This window comes from Mercenaria mercenaria, chromosome 4 (genome assembly GCF_021730395.1).
Source record: "Mercenaria mercenaria strain notata chromosome 4, MADL_Memer_1, whole genome shotgun sequence".
Taxonomy (NCBI): domain Eukaryota; kingdom Metazoa; phylum Mollusca; class Bivalvia; order Venerida; family Veneridae; genus Mercenaria; species Mercenaria mercenaria.
In genome coordinates this window covers 56,360,208-56,373,215 of record NC_069364.1, presented here as the reverse complement: position 1 = coordinate 56,373,215, position 13,008 = coordinate 56,360,208, and the positions used below count along the sequence as shown (strand labels likewise).

The 13,008-nt window shown below is 35.0% G+C and overlaps 1 protein-coding gene across 1 annotated transcript in view; it reads right to left on the bottom strand.

Annotated features, from left to right (window-relative positions):
* The window catches only part of LOC123551795 (MORC family CW-type zinc finger protein 3-like), a 40,486-nt gene extending 30,301 nt beyond the window's left edge, over positions 1-10,185 (bottom strand). Inside the window, exons 1-4 of the mRNA XM_045340991.2 lie at positions 10,116-10,185; positions 9,953-10,025; positions 6,672-6,804; positions 4,100-4,323 (exon numbers count right to left, since the gene is read on the bottom strand). Of these exons, the coding sequence (XP_045196926.2) occupies positions 4,100-4,323; positions 6,672-6,804; positions 9,953-10,025; positions 10,116-10,151 (466 nt within the window). The 5' untranslated portion in view covers positions 10,152-10,185. The remainder of the gene's footprint in view (positions 1-4,099; positions 4,324-6,671; positions 6,805-9,952; positions 10,026-10,115) is intronic.
* Between the last annotated feature and the right edge of the window lie 2,823 nt (positions 10,186-13,008).

Sequence of the window (13,008 nt, the reverse complement as noted above, 5' to 3'; positions counted from 1 at the left end):
GCACCCCCACTGGTACATTTGTCACAAATAAGGGGAAATAATTCAAATGTTTGCAGTCTTAATGGGGTATAGCCTCAAAAAAAAATTATGAGATGGATTCATTATTCTATACCATATACTTTTTGAGCTATGAGCATCACAAACAAAAAATCCACTATTTTGACTATTTCAAGGGCCATAACTCTGTAATAAACACTAAGATTCTCAAGAAGAATGCCAAGTGTGCAAGGTCACATTATGATAAAGACTCAAGCAAGGTTTCATGAATTTACATTAAATACCTTTTGAGTTAGGCACATAATTAGGTGAAAATGTGCATTTTTTGACAATTTCAGGGGCCATAACTTTAAAAATAGGGGGAGGAGCCAGCAAATAAATAAGAGGTGTGCAAGTTCATATCATGATAAAGACCCATGTAAGTTTTCATCCATTTATATCATATATACTTTTTGAGCTAAGTGCATCACAAGGTGAAAATGTGCATTTTTGCCTATTTCAGGGGCCATACCTCTGAAAATAGGGGGCAGAGGCAGATAAACAAGAGCTGTCTGATGACAGCGCGCTCGACTATTCGAAGAATTGATTGAAGAATGGGATCAAAATATTACCACGGATATTCAGACAAAAGAAATAAATAGATTAGACAATGTTCCTGTATTACTATGATTTCGATAAGTCTTGCACTAAATGTCAATATATGAGGCAATTTCAAAGTCCAAAAAGGGCCATAATTCAGTCAAAATAGTTATGTACTCTTGCCTACAGATGGAAATCATAATGATAAACAAAGTGTTCAAAGTTTAAAAGCCATATGTCAAATAGTTTTGACAAAACATGGACCTGTATGAAAACAGAACCAATTTCAAAGTCCAACAAGAGCACCGCCTTGCGGGTGCTGACGCTCATCTGATTTTTTTTGTATAATAGAAATATTGTCCTACCCATGATTTTCTAAGTCTAAAAAGGGCCATCATTCTTGCAAAAAGCAGGATAGAGTTATGTTTCTTGATGTACAGTGTCCATTTATGATTGTGAAAAACTGTTGCCAGTTTTAAAGCAATAGCTTTGATAGTTTATGAGAAAAGTTGCCTTAAACATAATACTCAACCAAGAAAATGATTTTCTAAGTCCAAAAGGGGCAATAATTATTGCAAAAAGCAGGATGGAGTTATGTTGCTTGCTGTACAGGGTCAGCTTATGATGGTGAACAAGTGTTGCAAGTTTCAAAGCAATAGCTTTGATAGTTTAAGAGAAAAAGTTGACCTAAACATAAAACTTAACCAAGAAATCTGATATTTTCTAAGTCCAAAAGGGGCCATAAATCTTGCAAAAAGCAGGATGGAGTTATGTTTCTTGCTGTACAGGGTCAGCTTATGATGGTGAACAAGTGTTGCAAGTTTTAAAGCAATAGCTTTGATAGTTTAGGATAAAAGCTGACCTAAACATAAAACTTAACCAAGAAAACTGATTTTCTAAGTCCAAAAGGGGCAATAATTCTTGCAAAAAGCAAGATGGAGTTATGTTTCTTGATGTACAGGGTCTGCTTATGATGGTGAACAAGTATTCCAAGTTTCAAAGCAATAGCTTTGATAGTTTAGGAGAAAAGTTGACCTAAACATAAAACTTAACCAAGAAATCTGATATTTTCTAAGTACAAAAGGGGCCATAAATCTTGCAAAAAGCAAGATGGAGTTATGTTTCTTGCTATACAGGGTCAGCTTATGATGGTGAACAAGTCTTCCAAGTTTCAAAGCAATAGCTTTGATAGTTCAGGAGAAAAGCTGACCTAAACATAAAACTTAACCAGGCAACGCTGACGCCGACAACCGCTCAAGTGATGACAATAACTCATCATTTTTTTTCAAAAAATCAGATGAGCTAAAAAGGGCCATAATTCAGCCAAAATAGATGACAGAGTTTTTTTCTCTTTCCTACAGATACAGACTATTATACTAAACAAGTGATAAAAGTTTCAAAGCCATATGTCAAACACTTTACAAAAAATATAAACTGGTACGAAAAACTTTACCAAGATTTCTAAGTCAAAAGGGGCCATAATTCAGCCAAAATCCTTGATGGAGCTATGTACTCTTGCCTATAACTGGACATGGTGATGGTAAACAGGTGTTGAAAGTTTCAAAGCTTTATCTCAAAAGACTTTGTCAAAATATGAACTAGTACGAAATATTAACCAAGATTTCTAAGTCGAAAGGGGCCATAATTCAGCCAAAATCCCTGATGGAGTTATGTACTCTTGCCTTTAACTGGCCATGGTGATGGTAAACAAGTGTTGAAAGTTTCAAAGCTTTATCTTAAAAGACTTTGTCAAAATATGAACTGGTACGAAAAACTTAACCATGATTTCTAAGTGAAAAGGGGCCATAATTCAGCCAAAATCCTTGATGGAGTTATGTGCACTTGCCTATAACTGGCCATGGTGATGGTAAACAAGTGTTGAAAGTTTCAAAGCTTTATCTTAAAAGACTTTGTCAAAATATGAACTGGTACGAAAAACTTAACCATGATTTCTAAGTCAAAAGGGGCCATAATTCAGCCAAAATCCTTGATGGAGTTACGTGCTCTTGCCTATAACTGGCCATGATGATGGTAAACAAGTGTTGAAAGTTTCAAAGCTTTACCTCAAAAGACTTTGTCAAAATGTGGACTGGTACGAAAAACTTAACCAAGGTGTGACGCCGACGCCGTGGTGAGTAGGATAGCTCTACTTATTCTTCGAATAGTCGAGCTAAAAATAGGAGGTGCGCAAGTTCATATCATGATAAAGACTCATGCAAGGTTTAATCAATTTATATGCAATATTTTTTGAGTTAGGTGCGTCACAAGGTGAAAATGTGCATTTTTGACTATTTCAGTGGCCATAACTCTGGATATAGGAGGCTGAGCCAGATGAAAGATCGGAGGTGCGCAAGTTCATATCATGATAAAGACTCATGCAAGGTTTAATAACTTTATATTAAATACTTTTTGAGAGTTAGGTGCGTCACAAGGTGAAAATGTGCCTTTTTGACTATTTCAGGAGCCTAACTCTGGAAATATGGGGCAGAGCCAGACGAAAAATAGGAGGTGCGCAAGTTCATATCATGATAAAGACTCATACAAGGTTTCATCAATTTATATCAAATACATTTTCAGCTAGGCGCGTCACGCTTCGGACGGACACACAGACAAGAGCAAATCTATATGCCCCCACCACTCATGAGGGGGGGGGGGGGGGCGGGCGGGCACAAAAAAGAATCTGTCCATCTGCCATACAAAATAAACAAGAGGGCTAAGTGGCCCTTAGTTGCCCACCTGACCCTTGCATATGTATGAAACACTGAATCTTACAATAATGTTATAGACCATGTTTAATGAAGATCAGGCAAGCAGTTCAAGGTAAGTCCTTTAAAGGTATTTCTATTTTTAGCTCTTGTTGCCATAAAAAGGGGCCAAGTGCCCCATTTGAACAAAAACAAGAGAGGACCTTACAATGATGCTACAGACCAAATCTGATGAAGATTTAAGGGCATTTCAATTTTTGAATCTAGCAGCCCATAAAGAACTAAGTGCCACTATTTGAGCAGAATTGGGAGAGGCCCTTATAGATCTTGACCAGATGAGCTTCCTTCTGACCTAGTTTCATGAAGATCCATACTGCTCTTCATGAAATTATCTTAAGTTTTTTTAAAAGCTTTTTTAGCTCTAGTAGATCATTAAAGGAGCTAAGCAAAGCCATCTGAACAAACTATATACAAGGATGCTACAGATAAAGTTTGGTGCAGATCCATCAAGAGGTTCATGAGTGTAGTTTAAATGCTTTTCTGCTTTAGCTCTAGTGGCCCCTAAAAGGGGTCAAGTGGAATCATTTGAACACATTTTATACCAGAATGCTACAGATCAAGTTTAGTGAGGATCTATCAAGTGGTTCATCAGTAATAATTTGTTAAAAAATCCAAAGGAATTTTTATTTTGGGAATAATATTTTACAAATCGAGAGTTAATGAGCCAATTATATACTGAGAGGTCACTTAAAAACCCTGATTCATGAACTTGGTCTAAAACACACTTCATGTCTATTCTCCCTTACACAGAAGGATACAGCCAGCTGGAGTTATATCCCATGTTACAATAGGTACCACTACAGCCTCAGCATTAGAAGCTTTCAGGTAAGTCTGCGAGAGAAATCCCACACTTGTTGATGTCAAACAACGTGTAAAAACCATTGCATCCGAGCCAAGTCGCATACTTCCTGACTTAAATCCATTTCCATAATAACCAATGGGTTTTACATTTCCAACTGTAACTTTTTCACAGTAACCAAAACTGAAAAGTCAACAAAATATATATTTGCAATATAAATAAAATATAAACAAGAGGGCCTTGAAAATTTATTGCTCACTTGACATAGTTCTTACCTCGGTTAACCTAGTATACATTCTGATCTAAATTTTGTTAAAACATGCTTCTTGTAAATCAGGTAGAATGTTAACAATGACCTAGATTTTTAACTAAGATGAACAAACCTTGAAAGTCACCTAAATTTTATAAAGACAAACAATCTGACCAGATTACATGAAGATCAGGTATAACATGTGGCTTTACGTATGTAAACAAGTTTTTCAATGAACTTACCTAGCGACCTAGTTTTTGACATCAATTTGCACAGTTTATTTCATAAAGACAAAATTGTGACAGTTTCCTGAACACCATTGAGTAAGAAAAAGATTTTTTATGATTTGACCTGGTTTTAATTTTCACCAAGATTTCATACACAGTTGTGTGTAAATCAGACAAATAATGTAGCCTTTAGTGTGTTTTTTCTATTACTTGGCCTTATGACAAGTTTTTTTTCTTTCTATTTAGCTGACCTTGTGAAATCGTTCTTTTACCCAAGATGACCTAGTTTCAAACTAGGCCCTGGTTACACTGAGAAAAACATTTTCTGATACAATTTTATGAATATAAAGTAGGAAACGTGACCTGTAAGGGTTTTAAGGGTGATTTTCTACAATCTGACCTAGTGACCTAGAACATGACCTAGACTTTACAAACCGAGTAACAAAGATAGTCTTTGATAATGATAAACCGGTACAAAATGTGACTTCTAGTGTAAACAAGGTTTTTCTATGGTTTAACACAGTGACCTAGTTTTTGACATCCACCTTGACCTAGATTTCATAGATAAAAGCATTCTGACAGTTTTATGAAGACCATGTAGAAACTGTTTTGAGTTAATTTTTTTAGCTGTAATTTGACCTAGTGACCTAGTTTATGACCCAAGATAACCCATATTCAAATCTGACCTAGATTTCATAGAGATGGACATTCTAATAGTTTCAGAAAATGTGACATTTAAAGTTTAAACAAATCTTTTTTTATTATTATTTGAACTTGTCAATACTCCCAAACTGTCCATGGTTTTATTCAGGGAAACATTCTCAGCCTGTCCAACTTTCAATAAGATCTGGTCATACTTGTAAACTCTTAAGTTTTAACAAGAACAGAAAACCATGACTATCACAAAGGCTCACATTAAGCACACACCTTGAAGTGCTCAATTTAGCTAAAACAAGAGCTGTCTCCATAGGCTGACACATGCCCCCGATGGCACTTTAAATGAATAGTTATGGCCGATGTTCGAGTTTAGGACCTTTGACCTACGGAGCTGGGTCTTGCGCGCGACACGTCGTCTTACTGTGTCACATATTTATGCGTAGTTATTTTAAAATCCATGCATGAATGACAAAGATATGGACCGGACACGCCCATCAATGCACTATCATGAAAAAAGACCTTTAACATCTAAGTGTGACCTTGACCTTTGAGCTACGGACCTGGGTCTTGCGCATGACATGTCGTCTTACTGTGGTACACATTCATGCCAAGTTATTTGAAAATCCATCCATCGATGACAAAGATATGGACCGGACACGCCCATCAATGCACTATCCCTTAATGTCTAAGTGTGACCTTGACCTTTGAGATACGAACCTGGGTCTTGCGCGCGACACGTTGTCTTACTGTGGTACACATTCATGCCAAGTTTGTTGGAAAATCCATCCATCGATGACAAAGATATGGACCGGACACGCCCATCAATGCACTATCCCTTAATGTCTTAGTGTGACCTTGACCTTTGAGGTACGGACCTGGGTCTTGCGCGCGACATGTCGTCTTACTGTGGTACACATTCATGCCAAGTTATTTGAAAATCCATCCATGGATGACAAAGATATGGACCGGACACGCCCATCAATGCAATAACCTTTGATGTCTAAGTGTGACCTTGACCTTCGGACCTGGGTCTTGCGCGCGACATGTCGTCCCACTGTGGTACACATTCATGCCAAGTTATTTGAAAATCCATCCATGGATGACAAAGATATGGACCGGACATGAAAAATGCGGACAGACCGACAGACCGTTCAAAAACTATATGCCTCCCTTTGGGGGCATAAAAATTCTTCAATGTGTAAAGCACTGTTTATATTATAATGAAACATTTACTTTAATCAAAATCACAATGAAAATTCTTAGTTATACTAGATAAAAGGAAAAGTAAGATTTTGTTGAATTTGACTATTAAAGTGCTAGCATGTTGTAGATGATTTTTTTTTACTGAACAACAGTGTCTTGTAGTTTCTAAAGCTTGCTTTGAAATAGTTGCTTACCTTAACATTTTGTAAAGTTTCTCTTGGTTCATTCCATTTCCATTGTCAACAAACGTCAAACAGTCCACCTTACTTATGTTTCTTTTATCTATCCATAACTCAGATGCACTTACATCTGGATCATAGGCATTGTCTGTAAACAACAACTGATCTTATTAATCCAGTTATGAAATAAATAAATCAATTTATATTTATCTAAATCTATAGTCAAACGGGTATAACTTTTTTGATGTGCTGTAAATCAAACCTTTCATAACCTATCAGCTGTCACTTCTAGCGCACATGTAATATTCTGTCTTTTAAGAAAGGAAGTGGCTAGGGGTCCAGTGACCGGACCTCTACACAACCCGTATGTACAGGGCCGGCTAGAGGTCCGGTAATCAATATGAATACTGAGAACGGTATTTACAAAGAGCAGACTATATTTAATCTTTAAAAATGGGAGATGATTTCAAATTTTGTTGATGTATTTATCTCGTTGTTTTAAATACATGGTAAGTCACAGGAAACAGAAGTATAAATTTATAATTCTTTAATCCCGGGAAAAATATGATCGCAAATTCGATAAATAATTAATAGCAAATTGTACGCCGTAATCGGAATCTTTTATTGTTTACCGTTATTTATTTACTCAAGCAGTAAAACTAATTCAACAATTCATGAGCACAATCCATGTCTTAAATACTAAAGATAAAATTAAGTTTATTATTTTAATTCATCAGTCCCGAGAAAAACAAATAAAAGCTTCCGATTACGGCGTACAAATTGCTATTGATTATTTGTCGAATTTGCGATCGTGTTTATCCCTAGTCCTAAATATAAGACCTGACATAACTCATATCACTTTATACGTTCATTTTAATTGATATTTTACATTCTTTATTTTCCATATTATGTCAGCTCTTAACATTGAACTGAAATAACGTATAGCACAAAAATCGCTTCAGATTTGAATTTTGATCTGAAGGTTTTTAAACGACTTTCTGGCAACAATGACTGAGCTTTTCACATTGAGCAGGGTTTCAGAAATCCCATGTCCGGAGCCCAGGGGCTACCAGAAAATTCTGTCGGGCTACTAAATTTTTTCAGAGCGTGCCCGGCGGGCTACCGTGAAACTCCATATCGAGTTGCCCGGAAATCAATAATCAAGTCTTCAAATATAATTTTGATAGTTGTCTATAATCCCCTTGTTTATCAAGAGATACATGCCCAAGGCTTTAATTATCTTAACACCTACTGTCACAATCGGCAAACAATTAACCATTTAATCGTACCCGCAGGCAAATGTTTACAAAAACATGTGCAAGATTGATTTTAGACTGATCCAATAACATCAAAGTAGCTGATAGCTATTGTTTAAAACAATATGCAAACCAGTCTGAAAATAACGTCATTTTAGCGCCACCTGCCAAAGTGTACTTTCAGTTTCGCTGACCTCAATATTTATCGAGCGATCAGAATCGAAAGACAGATATTTGATATTGAGGCAGTTAGTGCTTTCACTGATTGTTTATGCTTTTCAATTTAAATACTTGCCTAACCTGCAAAAAAAAATCGACCATGATTTTGCAAAATATCAGAAAGTATACAGAATTTTGGACAAACATAATTTCGGATAAGTGAATACAGTGTCAAGAAACTGAGAGATGTTATAAACGCGGTTCTAGTCTGTTTATTAAACCAGGCAGTTGTTTAGAATCAGACAGGATCAACTTTAAATAATTTTGAGATAAATTACAATTCATACAGCTCTTAAGTAAGTTCTAAGGAATTTGCAAGTTTATAAAAATTGATTTGCATTTCTTTTTAAGCCATGTTGCAATAACTATCAGGAGTACTCCTGATAATATTTCTCAGTTTAAAAACATATAGTTTTATCTTTTAAAATGAGAAAAAGAGGTAATGATTATTGCTATTTAAGAGAACAAAATTGATGACAATGTGCGTATGGCTAAAATTATGAAACCTCTAATAATTTAATCATTCCATCCACTGTAGTATAGAAGCACATAGTAAATAAACAGAAATGGCCATTGTCAAATAAACTTAATTGTTCGGGCTACCAGATTATAATTTTGGTATAAATTTGCAGATTTCTGAAACCCTGATTGAGTATGAAGAATAATCATAAATGTGCTTTATGGCAGCAATTAAAAGTTATATTTTACCTTATTTGTTATTAATTAACCGATTAATTAATCCAGTATCCAATCCGTTGAAAGTTTTGCTTAGTGGCACGGTAATAACCGAGGGTGTTCCGGATGTAAACATGACTTGCATATTAGAATCATTTCTTGAACGAAAGTTACCTTTTCTCTTTCTCATGCAGAGAAACTATAAATGTCAATAATCTTTCTATTTCCAGAAGAGACATTTAAAATTTGTAAGGATAAAAATAGAAAATATACATTTATGATGAAAAAAATCAAAATTACAATTAAAGTATTTAGCGGGAAATATTTTTTCGTCTACGCCGATCAAATTTAATTGGTACTTTCAATTTCGAAACAAGATGGTGGCATGTCAAATATAAACATTTGATGTCAAAAAGATGAAGCGTCATTTCGCGGATAATAATGGATTGTAAATCATTTTAACCTTGCAGAATTGAAGCAAAGGTATTTTTGTTCCTATTAGGTACAAAGTTTACCAACTTTATAATGTTTTAGAGATTGATTTTATGCTACACTTCTTTCATACTTGGCGTTTAGACGTCGAAAAAGGCTTTGATAGTAAAAATGTAAAATGTCGGAATATTAACTGTTGAACATCAAATGACAACTTTTTCACGTCTAATTATTTGGACTAGTTTATCCCGGGATTAAAGAATTATAAATACTTCTGTTCCTGTAACTTACCATGTATTTAAAACAATGAGAAAAATACGAAAACAAATTTTTGAAATCATCTCCCGTTTTTAAAGATTAAATATAGACTGCTCTTTCAGTCTTTGTAAATACCGTTCTCAGTATTCATATTGATTACTGGACCTCCAGCCGTCCCTGTACGGGTTGTCTAGAGGTCCGGTATCTGGACCCCTAGCCACTTCCTTTCTTAAAAGACAGAATATTACATGTGTGCTAGAAGGAACCTTTTGCTATGCTAAATATTGTGTCAAGAGGACTACATAAATATTGAAATATTTCACTCACCAATCAATTCTGCAATGGCTGAAACACATTTTCTTAAAAGACAGAATATTATATATGCGCTAGAATGAACCTTTTGCTAGGCTAAATATTGTCAAGAGGACTATACAAATATTGAAATATTTCACTCACCGATCAACTCTGCAATGGCTGAAAATGGCCATGTGTGCGACGTCGAATTTCCATGCAAGAAAGCCGGACTGACCTAGAAAGGAAATTAATAAATAGATCTAGCAAATATATGTACTATAAACAACTTCGCTTTATCTAAACGCAAATATAAACAAAGAATTACCCGCGAAGTTTTGATTCCTGCAAAATCTGACGCCATTTTGTTCTACTTGATTTGCTTGATTAACATTTTCAGAATATGTTCTTATTTTGAGGTAGGCTTAAAGAGCTTAAGGTTTACTTTTAGAAAATATGCTATATCCCTAATTTGATTTTATATTATTATATAAATCCTAACAATACACACTTACAAACGAAAAGTAAATGATCTTGGACCAATCATATGAAAATAGGCAGCAATATTATATTTTTACATGCGTCAAATTTGGTTACGAAAATAACTTTATAAGTGCGAAAATAAGCTGTAAAATTTTGCTTCTGTTTTAAATTTAATTTTTATTCCTCTAATGATCATATATATATATATATATATATATATATATATACATATTACAAAATAATTGATTTTGTAGCAATAACTGTGATGGAATTAACACAATATTTTTGTTTACGCTGCGTCAAAAGCGCTAAAGGAAATAACTTTATAATTGTGAAAATAAGCCGGATATGGTTTATTATTGATTGTTTTCATTTAACTTTCTCGCAACTGAAAGACAATATTGGTACTCATTTATATATAAAAAATAAATTATTTGCAACAATGATGACAAAATAAGCATTGAGTATCTTTATATTTAGAGTCAAAATCAATTGCGAAATAGGCCTATATATTTGTTATTTCTGAGTAAATTTTCTCTCATTTTTTTTTTGGCACATATATTTTGTATAAACTTTACACAATTTTGTTTAAAACTGTTGAAAAAAGTACTAAACATCTTTTTAATAGCGCCAAAATCAAACTACGAAAAGTAACGATATTTAATTAGTGCGAAAATATATCGTACTTTTTTTGTTTCTCATTACCAGTAGGACCCAATTAATTATAAAATCCCTCAGTTAAAAGAAAATTTTTATATTTTCGGAAAAATAAGTGATTATAAATGCATAAACAATGTGAAAATAAGTGGATTTTCAGGGGATATATATGCTTAAAGCATGCAAGTGATAAACTTTTGATATCTCGGATATCTCGGAAATATCTCTAAATGGGAAAAAAGAGAAAAAAGAGTAAAAGTTCACCTCAGGACAAAGACAGTAACAGTGAGAAAAGGTTAGCTATGGCACATAACATACAGCCAATTACTCAGTCTCAACAGATACTTCAACAAAACAGTCAATATCAACCTAACACGACAGGATATGGAGGATATCAACAGGCAAGTCCAAACTTTGTAAATCAAAATCAACAAACATTCTCTCCACCTGTTTTTCAATATCAACCTGTCGGAAATTTGGGGTCACCAACTAGGCCACCCTATATTCAACAGTCACAAATACCGATGACCCCAGTGACTAACTTGAGCAGTGATCACTTTACCACGTTAATCCAACGGCTCGATCGTATAGAAATAAAACTGTCGCAACTAGACTCTATACAAACAACCGTTAGCGGTATTACAAGTCGTCTAGACAGTTTAGATCAAAAAGTCAACGGACTAGAAACTAAAATTTTGGAAATGGAGATCAGCCGTAACCATGACAGTAGCTGTATAGAAGATTTAAGTAAAAAACAAAGAGAGCTCGATTCAGTGATGTTGAAACTTAAGAAACTAGAAAAAGAGCAAAGTGAAAGGGAGCAGGAATTAAAAGCAGATATCACAGACTTAAAAGGGAGGAGTATGCGTGATAACCTGTTATTCTTTGGAATTGAAGAAGAAAAGGGAGAGAAGGACTCCGATTGTGTAAATAAGGTGTTGTCTTTTATAGAAGAAAAGTTAGGACATGAAAATGCAGCATCGGATGTTAAGCTTCACCGGGCTCACAGAATAGGAAAATACAAGCCTGCAAGCGTAAGGCCTATAGTTGCAAAGTTTGCATATTTTCCAGATAGGGAAAAAGTGCGCATGGACGCCAAAAAGTTAAGTAGGCCTTATGGTATTAGTCAGCAATTTCCGGTTGAAGTGATGGAACGCCGACGGAAACTGATTCCGGTCATGCTCGATGCAAGGAGGTCTGGAAAAGAAGCTTACCTGGTAACGGACAAGCTCTACATCGATGGTCGTTTATACAGGGGTGAGACGGCTTCCGGTTCTGGCTAGGAGAGATACAGGGCAGAAATCCGGTGTATAAGTTGGAATATTGAAGGACTCTCGCAGTTAAAAAGAACTAACACTGATTTCACAAACTTCATTGGAGAATACGATATTATATTTCTCAGTGAAACTTGGACCAATAAATCATCAAATATAGAGCTAAATGGATACAAACTTTTTCATTCGTATAGGAAATTTCAGAATAAAAGGGCTAAGCGGAGCAGTGGGGGCATTTTAGCCTATGTTAATAACTCTATTATTAAAGGTGTAAAATTAATAAAAAATGATGTTGATTGTATAATGTGGCTAAAATTGGATAAGCATTTCTTTCAAGTACAAAACGATATTTATATATGTTCTACATACATTGCCCCCGAAAATTCACCGATACACAGTCTGTATGAAACTGATTTATTTAGACAGTTAGAGAATGATATTATACTTTATCAAAATAAAGGAAAGGTATTTGTGTGTGGGGACACAAATTCAAGGATTGGGACTAAATCCGATTTTATAGACTACGATGTACCATTACGAGATTATGATTATTTTGATATTGATCCATTTTTACCGCGGACGACGACGGATCGTGGTACAAACCGCTTTGGGGAACAATTACTTGATCTTTGCAAATCAACGGGTATTCGCATTGTGAACGGGCGATTAGATATGGACGCTAATCACGGTAAACCGACATGTTATACGTATAACGGGAATAGCGTCGTTGACTATTTATTGACTAAAGCGTGCAATTTTGAAAATATTTCTAAGTTTTGTGTTCATGATTTAACCGCCCACTCAAAT